Here is a 26,785-nt window from a genome sequence, read left to right on the forward strand (position 1 = left end):
AAAACGTTGTGTTTTTTAAAGAACAGAGATGGCCAAAATCTTATGACTTGTTTGGGGCGCAAAAAATGTGTGATAAAAAAGCCCAGCTGAAGCTCCTTGTATAGGCTCAATCCCAAACCCAACTGAATCAAGCCCTCTCCAGAAACGATCCAACCCAATCAAGTCCTGTCTCACAAATTAGTAGATCTGGTTTACCAAACCGGATGCTTACCTCGCTTCTTCCCAGTTGCGAGTGCGAGCCGCTCTTGACCCTTGTACAGAAAATTTTGTGATTCTCAATTTGCAACAATGATCTCTCGTAGCTTCATCTCGACGCTCCCAAAGCGCTGCAATTCCTATTCGTTTGCTCTGTCTCCCACTTTTTTCATCTCTCGTGAACCCCTAAAACCTAAACCCATTCCCTTATCCAATCCCGCTTTCTCACGCCAAAACCCCTTAAACCCGAATTCCAGTTTCACAACTTTCACTTCAGTCCAATCCAATCGGTTTCGCTCATTCACAATCCAAGATATAGTTGATCAGAAATCCATAAACGCGTATCTTGATTTGATAAGATCATACACCAGTTTGAGTAGCAACAGGAAGAGTCCTTGCTCTAAATGGATATCGGAGCAAAGACCCAGATATCTTTCAACTTCCAGCACAAAAGCTGACACTGAGAAGCCACAGAGCCCAAGCGAATACCCGAGTCAAAACCCTGATTTCAAGCACCAAGAAATCGAGGGACCAACCGTAGAACGTGACTTATCAGCACTGGCGAATGAGACAAGAGAGGTTCTTGAAGGAATGATGAAGAACATATATGGACTTAGCAGGGCAGTGGCTGTTCTGGGACTGGTCCACCTTGGTCTTGGAGCTTGGATATCGTATATTAATGGATCAAACCCAATAAGTGAGGTTTCAATTCAAAGTTTTCTCGCATTTGGGTTCCCTTTTACACTGGCGTTTATGTTGCGGCAGTCACTGAAGCCTATGTACTTCTTCAAGAAGATGGAGGAGCAAGGTAGGCTACAGATTCTTACTCTAACCCTTCAGGTTGCAAAAAATTTGAATATATTCTTTGTTCGGGTCCGCGGGGTGTCTTTCTTATGTATTGCAGGGGTGTCGATTGGGTTGCTGTTCACCATGTTCTCTAAGTGACTTTTTATGTTTTGATACTTGAGTTTCATGGATTGAGTTTTGGTGCAATGCTGCATACTCCATCTTGGATGTATACAATACCTAATAGCACTCTATATTTAACTTTTAGGAATGAAATTTTTACAAGTTTTCCTTTTCATTGCTATGTCATTACACTTGAGGAGATGTTCTGCAGTAGGAAAGATTTAATCATCGTTTTTGGCAACATTGATTACAATTTTATATGTAAAAAGCAATCATAACTTGGATCTCTAGACAGCATCGCTGTGGTGAAGGTCGTAATCGGCATATTCCTCATTGATTGTTGGATTTGGAGATAAAGAGTTAGTCATCCAAGACGCAATTTCCTAATGTTTTTGGTGCTAATTCCCTCCCCTCGGCGCCCATGCTGAAGGGTTTAACTCGTTGGGTACTCACCAAAAGATTTCCTTGGAGACTTTGGACTAGCAGACAGAACTTGACACATACCATGGAGAAGATGGCAGATTCCTGTTTTATAGCCGTTGTGGCTTGAGCTTTACATACAGAGAGAGGAGCAGGTCGTGTAACTACCCAGTTACTTTTCTATATTAAGCCATCAATCTGAAGCCTATTTTGTTACAGCATCATAGACAATATACAACACATTCCACAACACTGCTGTACACGAACGTAAATCCTAAAGAAGCGTTGAGGAATAGTTGGGACAGTGGCATTGCTTGTACCCAGTTGCATATAATACTCAGAAGTTACGAACCCAAGTATTTCACTAACCACAACACTAGAGAAGGGAATCCTACTTACATATAATATGGAAACTATAAAGACGAACACTTGAATCCTATTCACAAACACTTTAATTTGGGCCACCTATTTTCTGAAACAGAAAAAGAACAAGCTCGTTCAATTCAAAAAATGCAATTGCAAATTAAAGAATGCGAAAATGAACCAGAAATACATAGCAAATCTCCCCATTATCATGATGGCAGACTCAGACCCCCCACCCACACACAATAAATAAATAAAATCATCAAGAAACTAATACCATGTGAAATTAAGTCTAGTAAAGAACATACCATGCACAGAAACATCAAACAACGAAGTGTTTCCATGCTAAACCACATGAGCAGAGAACATGCAAAACCTTAAACGTTTAAATGCAAAGACCAATGCAACAGACTGCACATTTGAGGCAAACTCCTTTTTCCTTAACTTTTCTTCTTTTTTGTTCATTTTCTTCTATTTTTTCCTTATATTATAATATAAAAGTCGAAGAAAAACTAAAACATAAGCCCTCAAACAAAAGACAACTACCCATCCACCCTATTCACAAATTCAAATCTAACGTATATATAACTTGGGGCATGAACGTTATTCCAACCACTGACCCTTGCTTCCTCCCATATCAAAAACCAAACTCCCCTGCCCCATTCAACCCACCCCACTTTAAAGAAAAAAAAAAGAAAAAAGAAAAAGCCTGGAATAGCAAAATTTGCTCACAGAAGACCGGTTTGCCACTTCTACATACATCTCTACTCTAGAAATGTCTCCAGGAGTTGAAGAATCATCACGTTTCTAAAAATAAAAGAATGGGTTGGACTTATCTCCATCCTTTGATCCGTAAGATACTTGGTGCAGTCATATTCAAACATTTCAACAAAAATTGATGCAACCCCGGGGCAGGAATTTGAGAAATGACAGACTGAACTAGGAGCTACTGGCATTCCCCTCCGATTTAGGCTCTGTTCGGACATAGGTGAGACTGCGGGCAGTGGGAGAAAAAACACTGTTCCCAGTGAACGAAGCAGCAGCATCGGCTGGAGTGGCCTGAGCATCACGCTTCCACTGCAAGCTTCTGGCACCAGGCTTAAAAGGAAGGCGAGGCCTATATGCACCAGGGATACCTCTGGGAAAAGGGGCTCTAGCAAACCTTGCAGCAGCAAATGGAGAGCCTCGGGCAATGCGGGGCCATGTCATGACAGGAGCAGCTTCTTGATGAGCAGAGCTTCTCTTCACAACCTTCAACAAGAACAAAACCAACCAGTTTGGTTTAGTTGCCATAACATTTTTTGAAGCAACAAACCAACATCCATGCTTAATTTTAAAGAAAGAAAATGGGAGAATTATGAGGTCATCAAGCTGGAATCACACAGAACAACACCAGGTTTTCTAAAAGTATTTAATTTAAATCATTAAATTTTCACCACTTCCAACCTCACTATCCAAGGTTTCAAGAACTCCAACAAATGAATTTTTACTTTAACATCCAGAAAACGGAGAAGTCATGTTAAATATTTAAACTAGATGCATCTGTTGTCTCCCTCACCTTTCCTTCACTGAAATCTAATAATAGCCTTTCCTAAAATTTTCACACACCATTGACACGACCAGTTAGTTCATCAAAACGCAGAAACTGCATAATATGATCTGCCATCTAAACTTCAGTGCTTTATCATTACAACATACCCAGCACAATAGATACACTACCAGACACAAGGCATGAAATCACAACACACTTTTGATCCAGCACAGCATCACCATTGGATCTGGTCTTCTCATAAGCAGAAACTTCAAGGTTGCAATATAGGAATATAAAACATAAACTTGCTTCAGGTCTGATTATATTATATTTATAACTACTCAATGACAGCTCATAAGAAGCGAAATTGTGACAACCATTGACTGCCAAATACAAACTAAAATATCATAATTGATGTCAAGAAAAACTTCCAGCCATCAAGGAACCATTAAAATTTTTACATCACTAGGCATCTATGTCAAGATAGTTTTTCCTAAAGAGTGAAAGAGAAAGGGCAAAAAACTCCCCCTCCACCTAGCGATATAGCCATATGCATAGCAAGTTGCAAAGAAAAAATTCAATAGGTTGGATAAAAGAACATAGAGCAATGATTAAATACCTTAAGAATCCGTGACATGAAAGAGGTACCATCAAGGGATAAAGCATTGTCTGCTGCTTCCTTACGCATAAACTCCACATAAGCTGACCTGTTTAGACATTGTATCTTAGCAAAAGAGAATATTTCCCAGAGAAAGACACATACAGAACAAATGTTTCAAACGCCTTACCCTTTTGGTTGCCCTGTCGCCGCATCTGTAACTATAACAACTTTTAGCACTTCCCCAAACTTATTAAAATGCCGAGAAAGACTGTCCTTGGTAGCAGCAAAATGAACCTGCTTATCAACGGTGACAGTACCATATATTGTCAAGACTGAGGAGGGAGACATGTACTTTCTAAACTAAAGGGAGTTTGGTTTCTTACATTGCTTACAAAGATCGTCCGAGAATCAGCATCCTCTAAAGGTCGAGCAGCAGCATAGGGAACTGGAAAAAGAAAAAAGCGAATAAAAATATAAGAACCCTAAATCCAAAAGAACAGAATGAAATACTAATTAAAAAAATAATCAACAGATGCCAAAAGATATGTTGAAACAACAGAATCCCTTATCTAACAAATGCAACACTCAAATAATTTATATTGCAATAAAAAGGCAACAAACAATACAAGAAAACTTACCAGAAAAAGACTGCACTGTCTTCTGAGGCATTTCTTGAATATCACCAGCACTTTTTACCTATAAATTAACACTGCAAGTAAATTTTAATAGCCCAGTGCACAGAATAAGGGAAGAGAGAAAAATGGGTCAGAACATCTTACATTTCCATTACCAACAGTAACAGGGTTGCCATTCTCCTTCATCAATCTAAGATTAGATTTGCTAGCGACTGCTTCAATCTCCTGAAGAGAACTTTGACTGCCAAATTCTGAAACCTCCCTTGGCTCTTGATAATGAGGTGGTTTCCAAGTATTTACATTGACAGAACTGTTGACTATCTTACGAGAAGTATTTGCTGCTGCAGTAGATTGATTGTGGTCTTTGTTCCTTGTTCTTTGCATGAGTTCATCATGCCTGGCTACACTGTATTGCACAACAAGTGAGTTATCACCCTTGTTTCCACTAGATGTACCAGTCTGAGACACATCCATAACTCTATGGCCAGCAACATTAACATCATCATATGCTTCATTGTCAGACAGAGAATCTAAAGCCAACACAGTCTGACTTTCTAATGCTGTCATGTTACCGACATGTTGTCCCGCATACTCATTTCTTTGAAGATATGCTGATTGGATATTCTCCAGTGGTTGCTTAAGATCTCCATACTCTTCATCCTCAGCAAGAGATTCTCTATATGCCGCATGTCGGTCATGGGTCTTCAAAACATCCATTCCAGGACCAAGCCTGTCAAACACACTTCCAGCAGTTTTGACCTTTGCCACATCTTCAGCAGCTTCTGCCACAGCTTTAAGCATTGTTGTCATCAGATTTGGCACTCTCGCAACAGACCGAATTCTCCTAGGACGATCAGGTAATGATGAATCTCCAGAAGATGTTGACACCACAGACCGAAGGCGCTTGAATGAGGACTCTTTTGCTGAAATAGGTGACCTTGAAGTTCCAACTGCATCTCGCACTGCAAACTGAAGCAGCCGCCTAGGGGCATCTATGGTCATCTGAGAAACTTCCTCCCTCTGCCAAAAAGTACATTTGTGGATCAGAAAATTGGGGCCAAAAGAATGAGCAAAGACATATGTTGGCATTACATCAAACTGCTTCTATCCTTGTGAAAGCAAATAATAATAATAATAATGATTGATAAATGACCCTAAGGGATTGAGGAATTTATCATCAAGACATCCACTTTTAACCATTTCCATAAGGAATGATATCTAGAGGCCCTCCATGGTTATATTCTGACCAATGAATCAGATATTTTCAGAACAACTTCCTCTTACTTATAGTAAATGACCATACTCAACTAACTGGGGATTAGGAACTTAGGAATTCAAACCTTTATAGGTTGTCGCTCATCAATTCTGCTCCTTTTCTTCTGACTAGGACGAGGGGAGGAAGATCTTCCACGGCTTACTTTTCGACGAGTTTTTTCCTCAAAACGAATATTCTCAACCTCAGAGCTCCGAAGAGGAGGTGGTTCAGAAGCATCCTGAACTAGTCCCTTCCACTCCCTATTGTGCCGGTTCCTAGCCAACTTAGTAGACTTTCCTCTTTCAGAATCAGAATCCAATTGAGCATCAGCACCAGCCAGCTGGTTCCCCAGTATGCATCTTGTTTTGGCTGCTTCTTCCCCATGAGGTTCCTGAGAAGGAACATATAGATCCAAATTTGAAGCCAGATGATCCCACAACCTGTTCAAAAGAAAAAAAAGATAAATTTTAAAAAATTATAAGTAAACTAACAGCATCAGAGATAAGGATGTGTTAGGGCTAAGTCCCTGACAAATATGTTATATAAGCACCGACTTTCCCCAAAGAAGGAAGTTGGAAAAAGAATAGAAATACCAGGAGACAAAAGAATCGCTGTCATCCCCAAGAAAAACATTCAACTCATTCCTTGCTTCATCTTTACGTCTACCATTTCTCAATAAGACAATCACATATTCCTGCCAATCAAATCAACAAATTGGGAATATGATTAGGTTAACACAGACACACACCAATTGAAAATTCTGATCTTGCACAATTTGTCCAACTAATTTGCTAATTCGTGCATTCCATTCATATCGGAGATCACACGAAAACATGCACCAGAGCACCAAAATGTGTAGAAAATGCTAAATAAACTACAACAAATGGTGAGAGACATCCATTTTAAAAAATGATAACCTAAGTAAAAATATCATGTCAAAAAATCTTACAACTGTGAAAAAGTTAAAGGGATTTTGAATATCCACAGAAATAGTCATAAAATCTTAAGTTAAAAATTAAGGAGAATATTGAAGCCTTTTAATTCCTCACTTGCTCGGTCAAAAATTATCAGCAACACATCAAAAGCAATTGCCACTCCCCAGGTAAAGCAAAACTTCAGCCTCTGCTTCTTCTCAGCCCTTTCATTTGACTAGTGACACAAACTCTTGAGTCTTGATAAGCAAATAGAATAAGCAAATAAAAGATAGATAATCAAGTAGTTAAAAAGTTTAAAATTCTACAAGAAAACTTGTAGAGAGGTAGCCCTTAAAAATATGCAATCATTACCCAAGTGAATCATACACCAGTGCATCCTATCCAATGAATAAACCTAAAAGTCTTCACTCCGAAGGCCCAATAATAATAAGCAAATTTCATAACTACCCAAAATGCAGAACCAACTTAATGATCAATGCAACAGTTCAGAGGGAAAAAATCTACAATATTCATACATTTTATAATCAAAGGCAAATACATAAAATTAAAGTAAATCAAATTGATTAGTAAGGGGAAAGCAGAAAAAAAAAAGTACCACAAGAGTGTCATCAGTGTAGTCGCCCATAAACTCCTTGAGTTTATCCTTGACTCTCTCTCTCAACTTGGCTGCTCCATCTCCGCTAAAATTAACCTTAAATGTCAAGTCATCAACTCGATCCACGCTGCCCATCTTCGACAATTTCCCCCTTCAAAAACCCTTCCAAATTCAAAACCCTAACCTAAAATCTATAAATATCAGAACAAATAATAATCACGCGAATCCAGAAACCCTAACTCCAGGTTGCGAGCATCAACGAAAAATTGAGGGAGTGATGAGCGAAAGAAATGCGGCGGCGCGGGAGAGGATTGGGGTAACTGTCGGGAGTGTGAGAGAAAATTCAGAGGGTAGGGGTTTCGGGTGGGAGAGAAAATGTTGGGTTTCATGGGAATCCCCCGGCGCTTTTGGAGGTTTCCGGTGCTAGAGAGAATCGCTAGAGGGGAAAGGAACGGAGCGTGCGTTTCATATATATGTACCGACTGTGGTCTGTGAGTGGGCCTTTTTTCTGTCTGGCTGCGGATAAAAATAAAAACTTTCGCTGGGTGAATCAGCAATCATCAATCATCAATCACCAAAACAAAATGCGCAACTGCAAGAACTCCCTGCTAAACTAGTGGGCCGAGGTTGCCCATCCCTAGCGGCCTTGGGACTAGAAATAGGCCCAGTTCATTTCATCACGAGCTCAGCCCGTGAACTTCGGAGCTTTCGGGTGGAAACCCTGCAACAGTGATCCAAGCCAGTTTCGCCAAAGAAACTCTCCACTGTCTAAACTTGACGACAAGCTCGAAAGAGGTTCAAAGTTTGCTGCTTGATGAACTGGTGTTAGCAAAACAGATAGTATCAAAGTTTTGTACGTGCTTGCGCCTTGGGCTTTTGCTTTGAGTTGCTCTCATCACTTGAAATCTTCTGGCTTCCTACTCTTGATGGTGTAGGATATCTATTATCGATAATGAAGAACATTTTCTCTTTCTTGTGAAAATAAAATGACTTATACCAAGCAAGAATTGTATGTTAAGTTGGAGAAGATGAATTGTTTTTCCCGTTTAACGGGAATCCATGAAATTGATTGAGGCCTCAGTGAAGAACAGTGACAGGAATCCGCCTTCCAAGAACAGACAAGTGTCTCTGTCAGATGTTCAAGCCACGTGCGCTTGCCACGTAGCTACTGACTCACTTGCACTTCACCGCTATGCTGTCTAATCTAACCTTTCATTAATAATGCGATCCAACATGTTACCGGTTACCCCCACCCTCCGATCCAAAACTCATCCATCTCAACCAACCAATGCTAGCCACGTTTTTCCATGTCCTGCCACGCCGCAGTCTACATAAAATAAATATCCCCTTCTACTCCTCTGCCTTACTCCTTCCGACTTCTGCCACCGCCCACCGTTTCCCTTTTGCTTTGGGGTTGGTTTCTGCTCTCTCTCTCTCTCTCTGGATTCACACTTCTCAGTTTTTTTTCTTAGTTTAGTCTGAATGATTAATGTCTTTTTTCTCTTCTCTATTGTGGTTTGGATGTAAAAGCAGGGGAAATTTCAAAGTTGAAAGACCATCTCTGGCGACAGAGGTCTTGCCTTCGAGATTTCCTCGCCAGCAACAGGTATTGATAACTCTGGCCTTACAGTTTATAAATTCTGTTGTTTAGGATCTGTTTTATTTATATGAATCTTTCCAAGATCCTTCTTTTTTTTTGGGAGGGGGTTCTTAGGTAGTAGTATTACGAAGTAAGGTGTCATACTTACCTTAAATGATTTATTACCTCTTTGTTAGTTAAGCCTGCATCAAACTGGGTGCGACTTCTGTCCAAATTTTCTTTCAGCGGTGGCTCCTTGATCTTAGCAAGTTTCCTATAATATTGTTTACCTAATCTTTTTGAGATGATGAGTTACTCAATTTCGTTTGTACAGTGCGTGTGACTTGGTACAAGTTAGAAAATAGAATATGCTTTTGATTCGTTGCGATTAATCTTTGATGCTTTGGGATAGGCATCGAACCTTGAGGTGGAATTGCTCGGTTCTCTGTAAAAATAGCATGATCCTTCTTTAAGTTTCCTTTTCTATTTTGGTTCCAACGGGAAGACTTGCATGCTTCACTTGTTTCTATATGTTATACTACTATATTCAAACAAAATTGCTGATTATTATGTACGATAGAAGCAAGCTAAAGTTTGTTTTATGGTCTGTAATCAATTAATCAGTTCTATATGAATTTCTGTTTATGGAACCTGAAAGCAACTATGGTGCAGGAATATAGGCCTATAAGAGGAAATGGAGCAGAACCAACGTGGATGCCAAGCTCCGAAACTTTGTGCCAACAACTGTGGATTCTTTGGAACTGCAGCTACCATGAACTTGTGTTCCAAATGCCACAAGGACCTGGTAATGAAGCAACAGGGAGATAAACTTGCTTCGTCACCGAATGGGAGTATATTAGATGGCAGCCCTGGCAACAACCATGAGCCTGTTTCTGTTGCCGTAGACCCACAGAGTACCTCAGTCAAGTCGACAGCCATTACAGCACAGGCAAACTCTGCTTCAATATCTATGAACATAGGTCGTGAAGAGGAAGTGAAAAGAGGGCCAAATAAGTGCAGTATCTGCAGGAAACGTGTTGGTTTGACAGGGTTTACTTGCCGATGCGGAGATCTTTTTTGTGCGGTTCATCGCTATTCTGACAAACACGACTGCCCTTACGATTATCACTGTGCTGCTCGGGATGCCATTGCCAAAGCCAACCCTGTTCTCAAGGCCAATAAGCTTGATAAAATCTAAAGGGTCTCCAGTCTCTCTAGCAGTCTGTTCCATGTTCCACACGTGAGTTGCAGAGTCCGGCGTCTGTCTCGCGGGAGGAAGGAACATGAGATCTTATCTGCCGATGGTGGGTGAGAATGTAAGGATCCTGGCAATGTTTATGTAGCGCGCATAATTGGCTGGTTTAATGGATCTTGTCTTTATTTTTTGGCATCAGATATTTTTATTTTTGTTACTTCTTGCCTTACTTCTTTGCTTTCTTTACTTTTTCGTTATATTATTTATATAGCTATAATTTAAAAAGTAATTAGTATTTTTTTGGCCATTTAAAATTAATTAAAAATATATGTATGCAAATTGCAATCAATTGGCAAGAACAAAAATCTTATCTCCTTTGGTGTTTTTCTTTTTTATAATTTTTGCCATATGTTTAGTAAATTTTTTATATTAATATCATTTTTGGCATTATTTTTTTAATTTAGAATTCAAAATTTAAAACAAGAGTCAAAATATTTGATTGAAAATGTAAAATTCTACTCACGATGTATAATAAGATATGAAACTAAATAAATGTTTAAAATGAAATTAATTAATTCATAAATAAGGGAATTAAAAACTGTATCTTGATATGAAATCCGATGTTGGACTCCATGTGTATTATATATAATCTAAATTCGTTATCTTGATTATGATTTGTTTTACTCGGTATTAAAATCTTGATCACGATTTCGGGTTCGGTATGAAGCTCGTGGAAGAAAACTGGAAAGTGGGCGCTACTTTGGTGTGGGCGATCATGCACTTTCAATCCCCATCCTGCCCTGCGTTTTTGCCACGTAACAGATGGTTAACTATCTGATGACCGGTCCACATCTGCTGACCGAGTCAAGCTATGGCCCCACTAGTAGCCGTCCAGCGACTATTTTTTTTTTCTTTTTAGCCAGCCGCGTACATTTTCCTAAAGGAAGCGGCCACAATTCCCATTTTCCAAAGGAAATACAGTAACAAGAGCTATAAGTGTATGATTTTTTGCCCTCTTGTTTGTCTGATTTTTTAGATGATGTGGACTTGGTTTTAATTAGATAGTAATTAAATTTTCTCCATGAAAAGTACGAATAAATGTGTCCTGAATCTCACTATATTAAGTTTCGAAAAAGTCGATTAAACTTTTTTTATTTTATAATTAAATTCGAGTTTGACCCTATTCATCATTTAATTATTATTTTTTATTAATAAATATGCTAATCAAAGTTCCTCTTTTTCACAGTTAACTATAAAATTATTCTTATTATCATTGTGTGCATACACAACATCACAATTGTTCTATATCGCACAAACATAGCCTTATTTGAAATATATAAATCTACTAAATCACTTTGTTGTATGAAAACAGAAAGAGTATAATCTTTTTATGAATATAGTTTGTGATTTTAATTAATGTCACAAACTTCAATATATGAAATCATTATTAAAAAATTCTCGTCAATTTTTAGGATCAAACAATGTGCGGCCAACCGAACGAAAAAAGAAAGAAGGAAAGCTGGAAGAAAGTTGGATTAAACAAATAAAAAGGCTAAATTAGACTCGTTTTCATCATGTTTCAAGTTGATGAGCTCGCTCGCGCGAATCTAAGGAGAGGAAGGGAACGGCGTCAGCGGGAAACAGAGACGCGTGTCTTGCACACGTGTAGACCAACCAAGCTAGAGAGATAGGGAGAGAAAGCGACGTCGTCGAAAAGGATATGTGGGGGTGGGCCGCGAGGACGGTCAGATTGGGCGGCTTAAAGCCTGTAGCAGGGAATGCCTTTGTCACCGTTGCCCTCCCCCGTGGGGTACCATCTTGTACCCAATTTCCCATTATACCCTCTTATAGTGAAAAAGTCTCGTGTCAGCACGGTGGCGACATTAGGAAATCAGTGTACATTGAATTCAAGCCCGCAATTAGAATTAGGGGTGTAATCAGATAATTTATTCTTCTTAATTGAATTTAGTTTAATTTTTCAAATCCCTGTAGTTGCTAATTAATTGAGTTTGTGGTTAATGAACGAAGATGTAGATATTGTTGTGACAAGGATTAAACTAATATACTTCTATTTGTTTTGTTTTTATAGCATTTATTAGTTCTTTTTTTATATATATATCAAAAATGGTGATCTACAACAAATCAAATATACGTCTTAATAATTATTTTACAAAATTTTAATTATATTTGTTGTCAAATAAATTATTTATTTTAACAATATAAGGTGTTTTCCAGAAACAAATCAATTAATAAAAAATAAAAAATCATTATCCAAGCCACGTTGGAAGTTTCATATGCTTTACGCATCAACCGTATGATTTGAAAACGTATTAGTAGTACCTTTCATGAAAATTCAACAAAAGAAAAAGAACTTGAATTTATCAATCTCCACTGTTGAGTACTAATTAGTTTGCGCATCAATACTCCGATGTTGAATAAAAATGGGGTAAGAATTGGAAGAGAACAGTAGCGTTGTGGATGATTGCCTGCCAGCCAGCCAGCAGAGAAAGAGATCTGTCTCGGTAGAAGGAGATGGCTTGAATTTTAAGCTAGCTAAGATTAGATTGATTGATATATTTATTTTTCATGCGGCTAAGCAAATCTGTCAAATGCCATTGTGCCATCGCTTTTCGTGACCTTGTATGTTCATGTAAGCAGTGCCATTCTTTCTTTCCTGTAATCTTCCGTCGTTTTTCTTTTTACATGCAATGAATTCGATATAAAAAAATATCTCCAAGGGGGAAAGCAAATGTTAGTGCTTGCTGTATCCCTTTCAAAAAACAGCCTTCTACCTACATTAGTTTCTCTTTAACCTATGCCTTTTTTTTTAACCATTTTTCCACAACTGTTACTTGGGACACCTTGTGGTGGTAGTACTGTCTATTTGTCAGTTGCTAATAAACAAGTCTAGCCTTGGGAGAAATCTTAGCGGATGGAGCAGCGGCCCCACGAGAGTAAATAAGCGTTACCGCATTTTATAATATCTCGATAATGACGATTAACACGTCAGAAAGAACTAATCTAGAAGAAGAAGCAAAGTAGAAAAGAAGCCCCCGCCCCCCCCCCAGGGTTAGGGCGAGGGGGGACGCAAGTTGGCAAAAAGTCACGAGGTTATTTTTGTAAATAGGGATGACAAAAAATGTTTGATACGCGTCTCTATGAGGCCCATATTCCATCGCCATTACCGACCTCTCAATCCCTTCAAATCCCCTCTCTCCTCTTCCTAACGCCAATTGCCAAACCTCCTCTTCCCGTTTTTTCTCTCCACACAAAGCAAGCCCAAACCCAGAGTCTCTGCTTTCTTTCTTTCTCCTTGTTTCTATCCCTTTGAAATCGTTTTCTCGCTCCTGGTCGAGGACAAGCCAGAGAGAAATGGCTCAAAGAACCGAGAAGGAAGAGACCGAGTTCAAGGTACCTGAAACCTTAACGTTATGCATCAATAACTGCGGGGTTACAGGGAATCCCGCCACCAACAACATGTGCCAAAAGTGTTTTAACGCCACGACCGCCACGCCTTCCTCTTCTTCCTCCTCGTCCTCGAGCGCCACATCCCCCTCCGCTACCGGTGGGGCTATAGCTGGTGGAGCCTCAATTCCGAAATTCTCTGACGACCAATCCTCGAGATCTACCCCGTCTCGTTCACAGCAGAACCGATCCGATTCTTCTCCGCCTACGACGGCTGCAACGGTAACGAATAGTCGGACCACTGCATGGAATCGATCAGGAAACGATCCTGCTGCGGCTGCGGAAAAGAAGGTGGTGAACCGATGTTCCGGTTGCAGAAAACGCGTGGGGTTGACCGGGTTCCGGTGTCGATGCGGGGAGCTTTTTTGTGCGGAGCACCGGTACTCGGATCGACACGATTGCAGTTACGACTACAAGACAGCGGGTCGCGAGGCTATCGCTAGAGAAAATCCCGTGGTTAAAGCAGCGAAGATTATCAGAGTTTGATGTTATGAAATTAAATTAAATTAAAATATTGGATCATTTTCCGACGTGAAAATTTGAGCAAGTTGTGGAGATCCATGCTCGATCTCATCATCTCGTCCGAAAAGATGCCGACATCTCAAAAATACCGTTTCACAGAGAGAAAAAGGAGTCAACCAAAATCTTCACATCAAGATTACTGGAGATTAAGAAGATATATTCTCTCTTCTGATTGTTCATGTCCGATCAATCTATAGTATTTCATTTTTCATTTTACTTGTTTTTTTTAATTGAGAAATGAAAGATTGTTGTGGCTTATTTATGTTTGTGTTAGCCTGACCTCCACTTCTCAGATCTTTTATTCTAGCTAGCTTTCGCTTCATATGCTTGGATTGTTTTGTGATAAAAATTATTGTTACTACTAGCATAATACGAATGGCATGTGTTTGTAAATTCGATGGAAACGTTGGGCGTGGAAGGTCAATTTGATGATCTTCGGGGGTAATTGCATATTTGTAACTGGAAATGGAAGGTTTTATTTAGTAATTTTCCATGTATAAAATAAAAAGACCCGGGCCCCTCTTGAAAATGACATGTGCTGTTCTCTATCGCGAGATTTTATGGGATAGTGGGGGCAAAATATCGTGATGTGTTTGCCTTTGACATGATCTCTGCGTTTTGCACAGTCCAATCATGAATAGCCACGTATAAATGGTATAAAGGAAGTACAGAAGAAAAGCTGTAAAGTTGGGTGTGAGTGAGAGTGACGGGAGCATTTTGCGTAGGTTAATTGGTTGCTTTGTAGTTGTTGAAAAAATAAAATACGAAATACATACACAGAGACATAGAGAGTATTAATTGTGGTGATCTCAAGGTGATCTGACGGCTGTGATTGAATGAGAGTTGGTTGCACAATGACGTTCATGGTGGCGCCTGTACAGGTTGTCAAAAAACAAGAACAGTGGGACCGACCGGAGGGACCAAGTTGGGTGTCCTTTCTCGGCCTGAAAAGCTGTGAGAGCCCAACCAGCCAACCACGGGAAGCGGGGACGAAAATAATAGAAATAAATACAATGGTGAGAAAGGCAATTTCATTTTTCCTTTAAAAAAGAAAAATTACTTCTTCGCCTAATAATTTGTATCATGATGTTATAATTATATAAGTCAATATGGACATGATTCAATTATTCTAGACAAGTTAATATTCTAAACATATATTCAAATACTTTTATTACGCAAATTACACAATATGATATAATTAACATATTTTTTAAAATAAATTTAATTTAATATTATAAGACACTTATAATACCATAAACTCATTAAATACGATTGATAAAATTAAAATAAATACATTAAACCGGTCATATTATATGAATTGACATAATAACACAATTTAATTCTTTTAAAGCATGAAATTAACGTGTCTTTAAATACATCAATACATTTAAAACATGAAAAATGATAACTCCAAATTTAAATTGATTTATATATAGTTTTCGTATCATATTAATTAATAAATCACCTCAAACATTATCTATTTATTATATTAATCATGCAGATCTAATTGCAGCGTTTCCCGTAGGCGTCAAATTTTTTGGCAAATAGCCCTCATGTGGTGTCACTGTCAAATACGTGTAATATCATTTTGATTTGTTTCTAATTTAAAGGAACTACCGACTCAAATTTTCTGTATAACTCTAAAACAATTAGGACACACCGTAAGCAATATATTTGGTCCTTTTTTATTTTTTTATTTTTTATTCAAATAAACCCTAAATTGGAATTTAAAATATTTATCATGGGTTTAAGTATCTATAAAATATGAAATGGTGAAGCAAATCTGTAAATGCAATCATGTGATAAAGTAATGATGTGGTTGCAGGCAATGGAATTGGCGAAAAGCATGCGCAGTTTGGTATTATTGTTGCACAAACAAGTAGTAGGAGCTTTGATTAATGTATGGAAAGCAATTATAGAGATTTTGTGCAGTGTTAGTTGTAGAGGACAAAGCTTTAGGGAAAGGAGATTAGGATCAACAACCACGCCCTTTTGTTCCTTTCTTCTGTTGCCACTTGGAATCTGCTAATGTCTTGTGTTTTACAACTCATACATGAATCATGTTATCATTCTTATGGGAGGGATATGCGTCCATCAACACTTTTGATTTTTTTTCTTTTATGTAAACCTTAAAATTTTGGAGCAAATTTGTAATTAAGTTTACCAAAGGTGATGATACTTACAGGAAAATTCTGAGGATGAAGGGAATCTTTAAGAGATAAGCACCAACCCCATTCTTGATTAGTGTTGGGGGTGACTCATAACAAGGAATCTCTAAGTGGCAAAAATGGTCAGACCAAGCATGAGATGACTTTGAGCCACTCCCATTTTTCACTAATTCCTTCAACACTCAAATGTATTAGCCGACAAAACAATATAAAATAATTAACGAAAATCAATTATTATTATTATTATACATTATGATTGGGACCATCCAATAATTGCTTTTCTTTGTTTTAATTTATTTTTTTATCTGTCTCGAGAAAATAAAGTGGAGAATGGACACCGAATGATGAGAATCTTTTCCTTTACAAGGACTCTTTTCCCCTTAATACCACAAATATGGACTGTTTTACTTGCACCTTACAAAGCAAATACTATAACCATGAGGTGCCTCTTTTTTTCCCCATGTTTCAGCTGATAGGGGGCCGATCAATGAAAATGGCAAATATTATTATAAAAATATGGGCCCATTAACATCCACTTGCATTCATAGTCGAGCCCCAAAGGGACTTTCTGTTGGAATCGAATCATATCACTTTCGCCTATATTGCTCTATCATTGACATCATAATATTAGTTTGTGGGATTAAGGATGTACTGTCTTCATCTCTTTAGTTGATTTAAATGCAGCAGTCAATCCTACTTACATGAATGGTACCACTTCTGTTTGTTCACAAAACTCACCTATTCCCAAATGGGATTACTTATCCCGGAACTTTTTATTGGCTAGATAGAAGGGTCATCAGCTAATCCATGATTCTGTCCTTTTTACCTTGTTGTTTTGTTCTTAACATGTTAGTATAAGGCAGGCCTTTTAAGACAACCCATTGGTCTTTAGCTAAAAAGACAGAAAAAGGAAAGCCGAAAACATTTTCCTTTGCTTCAGGTCGCCGTTTCCTCTACGCTTATATACTTTCCGTATGTATTCTTCAGCCTAACTTCTGCAGTGTACCCTTACACAAATACTTCCACATAAACAAATAGCATCCAGAATCGCCCAAAAAAACAGAAAAGGGCATCCAAGGGAACAAACATAACAAATTGCCAGTTAGTTCATTGAACATGATATTTAAATGCATAGTTCAAGCTCAATGCAGATATCCCTATTTTCCAAAGGTAGCTTATGAAGCAAAAGTAAGGTGAACTGATAAAATGCACATACAGACTTCAATGTTAGAACTACAGATTAAAGACAAATCAGGCTCCATCTGGCTGGATGAAAGGATTAGCAATCTCATCTGTACCATCAGTTGGTGACACGAGCATAACAGCTGTACCCCTACAAACCTGCATGCAATATTTGACATATTGTTCAAATCGTACTAAGAGTAGTCAAAGACCAGTGTTTGTGTTCACATCCTATCAACCCTTGAACCCTCAGGATTTTGACAAGCCCATCTTCCTCACATGTATTTCAGATATCATTCAAAAGTGATCTGGATGTCTAGGGGAATTACAATTCCATAAGTTAAAGCATTGACCTCATAGAACTGCACTTGTATCTTTTGCCCACATAACTAGTGGCAGATAAAAAAGACAGGCTCAATCTTTCTGCTAAAATTGAATCTGAAACCTATGGCCAGTTTGAAGCCCATATGCAATTTGGACCTTTCGGCACCATAAAATTGAACAATAAACTCTAAAAAGGGTGGAGAAGGGAAAGGGAAGCAGAAGGAGGAAGAAAGAACATACTATCAAGCCAAGACGCCTGGTCTGATCAGTAGTCTTCAATGGATCATCTGGATCTGCAAAATAATGCAAAAACAGCACAGCAAATTAATCTTGCAGTCTCAACCAGTACTCCAGACACATGAACAAATAAATTTTTTTTTTCAAAATTTCAGACAGCAGAGGTCACATAGTTCAGAAAAAGCAGATACCAACTCCTCTCAGAAGTTCCAAATTTCAGTTTGCAATTGTCCACGGACTCTTAATTGCTTACACCACAAATAGAATTATAGAACAATAAGTATCAGTCTAATGGGAATAAGAATGCCTAATTGTTGTCCTGAAAATTTGTGATAGCAAATTGCCTAAAAGAGTTCAGCACTGTTAAACAGGCAACTTAGATTACAGAATTAGAACAGACTTCCATGGTCTGTTTTATGAGTGCTTTTGATGCCAAAATAAATGGTAATAAGTAACAATCATCCTGCGAATTGCAATTTTGCGTTTAAGAGAGAAAATTAAATCTAGTCGTGTATATCCTATTCTTTTCTCATTTATTCTTAGATTACAAAAGAAGCATTCACTTCTTGCAGCATGGAGAGAACTGACACTAGTCTTAGAAGAATCTTTTGGAGGAAGCGGAGCAAAGAGAAAGTGCCAAAGCAATTCAAGGGAGGCAAACAAGTGAAATCCTCACATGAAACTGCACAACTACTACAAAGGCATATATAATTAACATCTACTTAACACTGGTCACTGGCCTTGAGAATGGATGCACGAAAGGACCAAATAACACCATAAGCAGCTAAGTTTAGAACAACAAGGCATCCAACGATCATAAAAGAAGATAGTTAAAAAGCATGCTGGATGCATAAAACCAAACAAGCATGTGTACAAAGTGCCATAGAGGCAATTACCGCGTAGAAATTCCACAGCTTCATCCAGGACGAGATTTAGTAGCTGGTCATATCCTTTTAAGGTCCCTGTGACTGAAACAGAAAAAAGAAATAGCTCCTGAAATAGATGATAGTACATAAACTAGATCAAACAAATGACAGGAAGAAAGAAAATGACTTGCATAGCGCTAGGGTACATGACAATAAGCTATACAGGACATTAGAGCCTAGAAGCTACTATTAGTCGATAATAAAATATCAGATTCCTGACGTAAGTCTCTACCATTACTCATAACCTAAGCCCAAGCAGGGAGGAAAGTTTCAGTTGTAAAATCTGTATATAGTATTTAAGTCTCGATCAGCTAATTAATCCTTTTATCTTCACAAAAATACCTCAGACTGAAGTCAAATTAAAAGGAGAAATTGAAAGCTCAGCAACAGACCTTGTCTACCACCAGTGAGTTTGACCTGAACACCTTTGTCTACAAACTTTGCCAAATCCAAGACGGTTTCTTTCCTGCCTGACTGAAAACATAATCATCCATTCTAAGTTAATTTTTCTTCAATAATATTTAAAAATTCAACAAAATGTACGGAAAGAAAAATAAGTCCTAATCCCTTAATGGGCAAATAAAGTTTTAAGCTTTAGAGAGAGTCAAGATTACCATATCGTACGAAGCTTTGGCAGCTGTCAGTTAAAGTCTGTGCAGCGTCGGAAATGTAACTCTAGGTTACTTAAACCTGAAAACCAAAGAACCCAAAAACTTCAAACAAAGTAAAGGTGCCAAATTTACAGATTTACCAACGAAGCAGTGAGTGACTCATAATAAAATCTGACAGAGCAGCTGGGTCGAAATCAAAAGAAGGGAAAAGAAAAAGAAAAGGGCCCTTACGGGGGAGAGTTGATCTAGGAGACTAGAGCAAGAAGAGTGCCCTAGCCTTTTATACTCACTCGATTTCTAATCAGCAATCAGCAATGTTTCTTTTCTTTCCCGCTTTGGTTGCAGGCAGCGTCAATGGTTTCGCCCTCAACTTAAACCGTCGGCATACCTTTTGGACTCTAAGCCCATTTTACGTTGGGCTTGGTGACTCCTTTTTGTAATTCTAATTAATGGGTAAGAGTAAAGACTTAGGTTGAGCCCAATGGCATTTAGCCAGATAGAGGGCATTGAAGTAATTGTATAGAAAACAAAGCCCTTTTAGCTTAGAGGGCGGGGGACTGTCATACTTGTTACTATATGTGCGACTAGGGTTTTGTTCTGCGGCCACAGAGAGAGAGAGAGAGAGAGAGGTTGTTCTGATTTGGAGATCGGGACGGCAGCTCAAAGAAAATGGTAGACAAGGCAAGCAAAGGAAGAAAGGAGGAGGTGGTCACCAGAGAGTACACCATCAACCTTCACAAGCGCTCGCATGGATGGTAACTAACCCCCTAACATTCTTTCCTTTCTTTCTCTACATAATAATGCAATGGTTAGCCTCATTTTGGATCTCAAAATCATGTTGCCACCTTGCTTTCTTCCCTTTTGTGCCATTTTGCCTAAATAACTTTGTTGTTGAAATCTTCTGCTGCTTCTGATATAGTATTAAATCTCTATGTACAGCTGATATTATGTTTGTTATTGCGATGGATGTCTCAATGGGCTTTTTCTTGCTCAGAAATTGCTCTTAATATATCTGGAGCATTTGATTAGTTGCTTGCTCCTGATGTTTGGTGGGATTTCTCTTCTCCGAAGTTTTATGTCTCAATTTCGATTATAAGCGGTCAATTTATGAAGGATATAACCATATGGCCTTAGGATACAGAATTTCTCAACTATCTTCAGCTCTTGCCTGCTTATGTTTCCATAGCTATTTGTTTAAATTTTGTTCCAAATGGAAACCTTTTGATTAGGGTGTAACTTTCTGATTTTTTGGTTGGTTTGGATTGCTTTATTTCTTTGTAAAGAACAGTATTCTCTTTCTGAATTATACGCAACAGAGTTTATTCTGCCTGGCATGCACTTGAATCAGAAAAAAAATTCACTGTTGAGTTCCAATTAGGACCAGTTGATAGATGTTACACCACTTTTAAAATTGCGCCTAGTTTATGGTTATGCGATGTAATCTGGAAAATTTGAACAACTTGGCACAGCACATTTAAGAAGAAGGCTCCAAAGGCCATAAAGGAGATTAGGAAGTTTGCCCAGAAGGCTATGGGGACAACAGATGTCAGAGTTGATGTAAAGCTCAACAAGCAAGTATGGAGCCGTGGGATCCGAAGTGTGCCAAGGAGAATTCGTGTCCGCATTGCAAGGAAGAGAAACGATGAAGAGGATGCAAAGGAGGAGTTTTACTCTCTGGTAACTGTTGCAGAGATCCCTCCAGAGGGTTTGAAGGGGTTGGGAACCAAGGTCATTGATGAAGAAGACTGAAGTAACTGACCCTACGTGGAACTTTGTTAAGTAATTTGAAATTTTGGGTATTTCTATTTAGTTCAGATATTTTGGTCTCTTTTTTTTTTATTCGAATCTGGTGGGAACCTATTCATCAGAGAGTATCTTGGAACTTATTGTGATTTTAATTGGTACTTAAATATGTGGCAAGCTTCATCTAAGAAATATATTTTCCTTCTTGTCTTACAATGAAGTTGATTGAGAGACGTGTTACTTGGTACAATGGATCTTTGGTACTTTTCAGCAAGATGTTAACCACTGTATGTGTTGCCTGCTCAGATTTTAACCTGTCACAAACCAATCGAGGAGGAATGGTGGGTATCCCTTTAAATTTACTCTGATTTGTTTTCGGGTCATTGGGATTCAAGTCAATTGCTTAAACATATTGTGATTGTGGTGTTCCATGGGTAAATGAAAATTTAAATGTGCTTCCACGGTCTTGTGTGCAAATGAAATATGGGTGAGAGATGCAAACCTGCGCCTATAGGAGAATGTTTGTAGGAATTTCTCACAATGTTGGTTTGACATCTCATGTATTGTTTAACATTTTGTTCATTACATGAATTGAATTTGTACCAAAAAATCCAATTTCATTGGACTTAAGGGCATTTGACAAGCAATAATCGCTCGATAAAACTATCAAAGATAGAATTTTATTATTGCTGCCCCTACTAAATTGTTAATATTTACAAATACATATTCAACGATTTTAAGCATTGTAATTTATAAGTCGAAAAATAGAAGAAAAAGAGTCAAGGTGGGCCAAAAAGATATTTAAGGCCCATCAAAGGTCCAGGAGTGCTCTTTTCAGTCATTTGGGCCTGTGATCCAGCGCCAGCGCCTCATTCTAATTCCAAAAGGCTTCCCCGCCAAGCTTTGGAAGCAGCAGCTTACAAAATCGGCGCGGGACTGCGACTCAACACAAATTTGACTCCCAACTCCCGCACCTATCTATTTTTCCAAGGCATTTTTAATCTCCTTTTCTCTTTGGTTTGTTTGTTTTAAGTCATTTCCTTTTGTTCCCAAGGAAAATGAGGGCATTCAGAACTTCCTCTCTTCTGGATTTGTACGATTTCGCAGACATTTTTGTTTCTATGTTGATATAGGCGAAGGCCATTCGTTGCTTTCTTTTGTTGTTTGGTTGCTGGATTCAAGCTAAAGTAAGTTGTGATTTTGGTACCAATTTTCCCAATTTCGTAATTTCAATGCATTTTGTTGAGTTTCATGTTTGGTTGTGCTTGTATTCTTCTTTTAGTTATTTTTTTCAGGCTTATTGCGGAGCTAATTGCGCTAGCAGTTCGTCTGCAACAAAGGTAAGCTATTTCTGCCCTTATCCCTTCATTTGACATTTTATCGTGTACGATTGGTTTTAACTCTAGCTAGTTTGGCTAAATAGTTGTTAAAGAGTTTGAATTCATGTCCTTTTCTTTGAAGTTCAGGTGTTTAACTTCCCACTCTATATTTCATCTCATTTTGGTCTTATGTCGTCTCTTGGATTTTTTAGTACTTGTCGATGTTCTGTTTTTTTTTCTTCAAAAAAAAGTTGATATTAAGGATTCAAGCTTATAGATTCCATGGGAAAACTTTGAATATTAAAATCAAAGGAGAGGATTTTTTAAGTCTTTTGCTGAATAAGTCTGTTATTGTTGGAAATGGATTTTCCACTTTCACAATAATGCCTTGTTAAATGTAAAATTCTCTACAATATTTTGTGTTGAACTATAACAATGATGACTTGGCTGTTCTTGTAATGTTAGATCCAGAAATGGAGGGGCACCTTGAACAATCTCCAAAATTAGGGCTTCCCATTGACAGCGATAGTGTGAAGTATATCTCTGGGTTAAGCACTATACTAGTAGCTACAATTCAGGAAGCAAAGGACAGAATTTCTCAGATAGAGTATATCTTTTGCAGCCAGCTCTACCCGAATTTCCAGTTAAAATCCAATGGCTTGCAGAAAATATACACCGAGATCAAGAAAGCTGCAGAAGATGCATGGAAGGAGAAGGAAAATGAGTTCATACTCCAAATAGAGAAACTTGAACTCGAAAAAAAGCAGGCCCTTGAAGAGAACCATTCTTTCACGCTTGAGAGGGAAAAGCTAGTAAAGGAGCAGGAAGAGAAAATGAGTCAACTTCTTGTAAAACTAAGATGTCAAGAAAACAGAATTGAGGAGCTAAAAGGGGAACTTATGCTGAAGTCCAAGGAAGTTGATGAGGGAATTGAATTGCAGAACAAATTAGTGCAGTTGGTTCAGACAAAAGCCTCTGTCATAGCTAATAAGAATAAAGAAGTAAAAGAGCATGAAGAGAAAACAAATGTGCTTCTGAGTGATCTGAACAGCCTGCAGAAAAAGGTTGAAGCACTCCAGCAGGAGCTTAGAGAAAAGACTCAGGAAGTTGCTGACGGGAAGAAGTTGTCGGAAAATCTACTTAAAAAGATTGAATTGCAATCCTTTGATATTATGCATAATGAAGAGCAGCTGATCAATTGTAACAATGAGAAGAAGCTAGTTGTGGCCAATTTTGAGAAATTGAAGGAGAGTTATGATGAACTCCATGTGGTACATAGGAAGAAGACAAAAGAAGTTGAGGAAGGAAGAAAATTGCAGGAGCAGTTACTTAGACAAATTGATTTAAAAGGCTCAGAAATGTTAAAGAATAAACAACAGTTAGAGGAGCAGGAGAAAAAGAAAGAACTACTGGCCAAAGTAAAAGTTCTGGAAGAGAAAGTGAATGAACTGCAGGCCAAACTTAGAGAAAGTGGTGATGATGCTACTGAAGAAAGGGATTCATATGAAAAGTTACTAAAACAGATTGAATCAAAATCCGCTGACTTGATGGCTGAGAAGAAGAAAAAAAGAGACCTCCTTGATGCTTACAAAAGGCTAAAATCTCAATATAACTTCCTCTGCAGAAAGAATGGCCTTACTACGGAGAATATGACTTTCCCAAATAAACTGGAAGATGAGAGTGACTCAGCAAGGCATCATCACAATCCCAAACCTTCTCTTGGCAAGTTTCTGCTGCTTCTATTTAATTTATTTATTTTGACTTCTATTTAGGCCTATGCTTGATCATCCTAGTTATTTGCTGATAATTGCTAGATTATTTTAAAACAAGGTTTCTTTTTCTTTGCTCAAGGCTCTCAAGTTATTGAGGTCTAGTTTTGCTAGTGTACATTGTTTTTTTTTTTGAAAGGCACTAGTATACGTTGTGGTTTTGCCGACTTATGGTTTGAGTTTGTCTGTTAGAAATGCCCAATAATTTGAGGCAACATGTAGCAAAAAACTTGCTGCCACAGCTATGTCTGTTGGTTTTTTCCTTTTTGATTGGTCAGAGTTTTCTTAGCTACTTTCTTTTGTACCCCATTGCAGATGCTGAAAATAAAATTTTAAATACTCGAATGATTGCTCATGACACTAAAGGAATGAAGGATGTTGGTTTAAATGTTGCCTTAGAGGATGGGAAAGGGGCCAAATCAGTTGAAACCTCTAGCTCCCACTCGCCTACTTCCAGGTTTCCCACTCAAAAATGTCCCTCAAGTGTGAAATCTAATCCTATAGCTGGTACAAAGCGACCTGTTTCTGGTTGGAGAGATACTAGGTCCCATCAGTGCCAAGCTGGGCCTGATCCCCATGATGATTTTCTTGATACTCCGCTTGAGAATATCAGAGGAAACTTGAAGAAAGCCATGAAGGAAGAAGCTGGTGGTCTTCCAGTTCGGGAAGACATGAATGTTGATAGCTCAGATGATGAGACACAGGATGTTAGTGTTGACAAGAGGCCACAAGAACAAGAGATACCGTTTCAAATGGCTGACAAAGGAAGTTTTAAGTATGTGGAACCAGTACGAAAGAAAGCAGACAGGGAAAAGTTGAGAGGATTTGAATGCAATCAATGTAAGAAATTCTATGATGCTGTTCTTAATAATGGAGATCAGGACAATGAAGATCACAAGAAGAATTTCCGCTGTGAGCATCATGATGGTGTATCGAGGCACCGATATAAGTATGTTCCTCCTATGACTCCTGAGGGATTTTGGAATATTGGATTTGAGTCTGAAATGTGATTTCTTGAGCTCAAGACTAACTAAGCAGTTTTCATTTAGGTTTAATAATCATTCAAGGCATATTTCAGACTTCAGTCTGTAAGTCTAGAATTTTAGCTACCTTGGCTGCATGAAGTAACCGTTCAAGCATTAGCAGAATGAATGTTACTGGTAGAGAAGGCGTGAATGCTTGCTGTAAAGTTTTAGGTTGTAGATAGAACATGGAGGGAGATGCTTGGGATGCCAGTCAAATTTGTTGTAGATGCTACTAGGCTTTTATTGCCTATAACCTATTTCAAACCAATAGGAAACACCCAAAATAAATATCTTTATGCATGCGTCCTTCATTTCAGACATTGAAAAAGAAATGAATGCTTGGAATTAGTGAACTGATTAGGATTGATATATTTATTGTTGTCTTCCTTTCTAGGTGTGAGTTTTACAGTTGATCTGATGAACATCCCGATTTAGTATATCTTGAAGTGATATGTGGGAAGGCATTTTGAAATCATCAATTAGTGTTCTCTTTGAAGCCAAATGTACTATGTTTATAGTTTTTCAGATTTACTGCAAGTTTTTAGTTATATTTCCAACTCCAGAATTTCTATGGTTTACTAGAAGTTTTGCAAATTTTGGGGGCCTAAGCCTTAAACTTGCCTGCCAAAAAGTACTGCTTTGAATGAAAAATACCACACCCAAGACAAGTAGAGAATTAGAAGTAATATGTTGGAGTGGATGAAAGTCGAGGATTTGATAGGGGTGTGACTGCCGAAAGATAGGTTTAAAAGGATAGAGGGTGGGGAGGCGCCTTGACTGAATTTATGGAGGAAGGTTGAGACTTGACCGAATGCATTATCCGACCATTTCCATTGGTCCTGTGTGGGGGTTCCAGGAATCTGGACTGCTAATTGTCTAGTTTTGGGAGCATAAATACATTCATTGCATGGCAGGTTCTTCCTCTATAGTATGCCGAAAGTTAATGTGGATGTGAGAGGAGGTGGGGGCAACCAAAAGCGATTAAAAATATAGGGAATCGGCATTGCTGTATCACCTCCTTTTCCTATCGGACATGGCTTAGTTGCTGAAATTCCTTCCATTTTCACAAGTGGAGCAGCATCCCAATTTCCAATCCAACCACTTGTTCAAAGTGCAATATAAAGTTGGACATCTTTTCAGCTCATTTCTTTTTATCTTGGAATATTTTTGTGAATCTTATGCGTTCAATCACGTGCATGCAACTCACATTGTCTGTCCTCTATACTTAATAATTAAACCCTGCCCAGGAGTTGTTGAAACTAAAATCATCTTGTCCAGGAT

The 26,785-nt window shown here is 38.3% G+C and overlaps 7 protein-coding genes across 11 annotated transcripts; 5 read left to right on the forward strand and 2 right to left on the reverse strand.

The window, feature by feature from the left end:
- Positions 1–191: 191 nt before the first annotated feature.
- On the forward strand, positions 192–1,188 carry LOC18614642 (uncharacterized). The gene has a single exon (XM_007052490.3). The coding sequence runs from the start codon at positions 289–291 to the stop codon at positions 1,138–1,140; it is 852 nt and encodes a 283-aa protein (XP_007052552.3). The 5' UTR covers positions 192–288; the 3' UTR covers positions 1,141–1,188.
- A 1,257-nt stretch (positions 1,189–2,445) lies between these two features.
- LOC18614643 (RNA binding (RRM/RBD/RNP motifs) family protein) lies at positions 2,446–7,954 on the reverse strand. The gene is made up of 9 exons (XM_018123200.2): positions 7,440–7,954; positions 6,503–6,603; positions 5,995–6,349; positions 4,799–5,674; positions 4,658–4,715; positions 4,403–4,464; positions 4,207–4,313; positions 4,038–4,125; positions 2,446–3,138 (listed from the first exon to the last, which is right to left on the reverse strand). The coding sequence occupies exons 1-9, from the start codon at positions 7,572–7,574 to the stop codon at positions 2,827–2,829; spliced, it is 2,094 nt and encodes a 697-aa protein (XP_017978689.2). The 5' UTR covers positions 7,575–7,954; the 3' UTR covers positions 2,446–2,826.
- An 812-nt stretch (positions 7,955–8,766) lies between these two features.
- LOC18614645 (zinc finger A20 and AN1 domain-containing stress-associated protein 8-like) lies at positions 8,767–10,430 on the forward strand. 2 transcript variants are annotated; one of them, XM_007052493.3, is made up of 3 exons: positions 8,767–8,852; positions 8,973–9,045; positions 9,691–10,430. In XM_007052493.3, exon 3 carries the CDS (start codon positions 9,713–9,715, stop codon positions 10,214–10,216), a length of 504 nt encoding a protein of 167 aa, XP_007052555.2. In that variant the 5' UTR covers positions 8,767–8,852; positions 8,973–9,045; positions 9,691–9,712; the 3' UTR covers positions 10,217–10,430. The 2 variants fall into 2 exon arrangements, with proteins under 2 accessions (XP_007052555.2, XP_007052556.2); XM_007052494.3 differs by having other exon boundaries at positions 8,778–8,852; positions 8,970–9,045.
- Positions 10,431–13,362: 2,932 nt separating this feature from the next.
- SAP5 (A20/AN1-like zinc finger family protein) lies at positions 13,363–14,462 on the forward strand. Its single transcript, XM_007052499.3, has one exon. It carries the CDS (start codon positions 13,586–13,588, stop codon positions 14,162–14,164), a length of 579 nt encoding a protein of 192 aa, XP_007052561.1. The 5' UTR covers positions 13,363–13,585; the 3' UTR covers positions 14,165–14,462.
- A 2,994-nt stretch (positions 14,463–17,456) lies between these two features.
- On the reverse strand, positions 17,457–20,020 carry EMB2816 (Small nuclear ribonucleoprotein family protein). 2 transcript variants are annotated; one of them, XM_018113829.2, is made up of 6 exons: positions 19,939–20,020; positions 19,652–19,727; positions 19,430–19,511; positions 19,008–19,079; positions 18,115–18,167; positions 17,457–17,709 (listed from the first exon to the last, which is right to left on the reverse strand). In XM_018113829.2, the coding sequence occupies exons 2-6, from the start codon at positions 19,652–19,654 to the stop codon at positions 17,620–17,622; spliced, it is 300 nt and encodes a 99-aa protein (XP_017969318.1). In that variant the 5' UTR covers positions 19,655–19,727; positions 19,939–20,020; the 3' UTR covers positions 17,457–17,619. The 2 variants fall into 2 exon arrangements, with proteins under 2 accessions (XP_017969318.1, XP_017969315.1); XM_018113826.2 differs by having other exon boundaries at positions 19,880–20,011.
- Positions 20,021–20,221: 201 nt separating this feature from the next.
- Positions 20,222–21,607, forward strand: LOC18614649 (large ribosomal subunit protein eL31). The gene is made up of 2 exons (XM_007052501.3): positions 20,222–20,403; positions 21,118–21,607. Exons 1-2 carry the CDS (start codon positions 20,318–20,320, stop codon positions 21,395–21,397), a joined length of 366 nt encoding a protein of 121 aa, XP_007052563.1. The 5' UTR covers positions 20,222–20,317; the 3' UTR covers positions 21,398–21,607.
- A 776-nt stretch (positions 21,608–22,383) lies between these two features.
- Positions 22,384–26,648, forward strand: LOC18614650 (protein gamma response 1). Of its 3 annotated transcripts, none has more exons than XM_018129923.2 (4): positions 22,384–22,578; positions 22,674–22,731; positions 23,176–24,432; positions 24,795–26,648. In XM_018129923.2, the coding sequence occupies exons 3-4, from the start codon at positions 23,184–23,186 to the stop codon at positions 25,487–25,489; spliced, it is 1,944 nt and encodes a 647-aa protein (XP_017985412.2). In that variant the 5' UTR covers positions 22,384–22,578; positions 22,674–22,731; positions 23,176–23,183; the 3' UTR covers positions 25,490–26,648. The 3 variants fall into 3 exon arrangements, with proteins under 3 accessions (XP_017985412.2, XP_088663924.1, XP_017985411.2); XM_088807798.1 differs by having other exon boundaries at positions 22,687–22,731; XM_018129922.2 differs by lacking the exons at positions 22,384–22,578; positions 22,674–22,731 and having other exon boundaries at positions 23,169–24,432.
- The last annotated feature ends 137 nt before the right edge of the window (positions 26,649–26,785 follow it).

This window comes from Theobroma cacao, chromosome 1, assembly GCF_053813885.1.
Source record: "Theobroma cacao isolate CCN51 chromosome 1, ASM5381388v1, whole genome shotgun sequence".
NCBI lineage: Eukaryota > Viridiplantae > Streptophyta > Magnoliopsida > Malvales > Malvaceae > Theobroma > Theobroma cacao.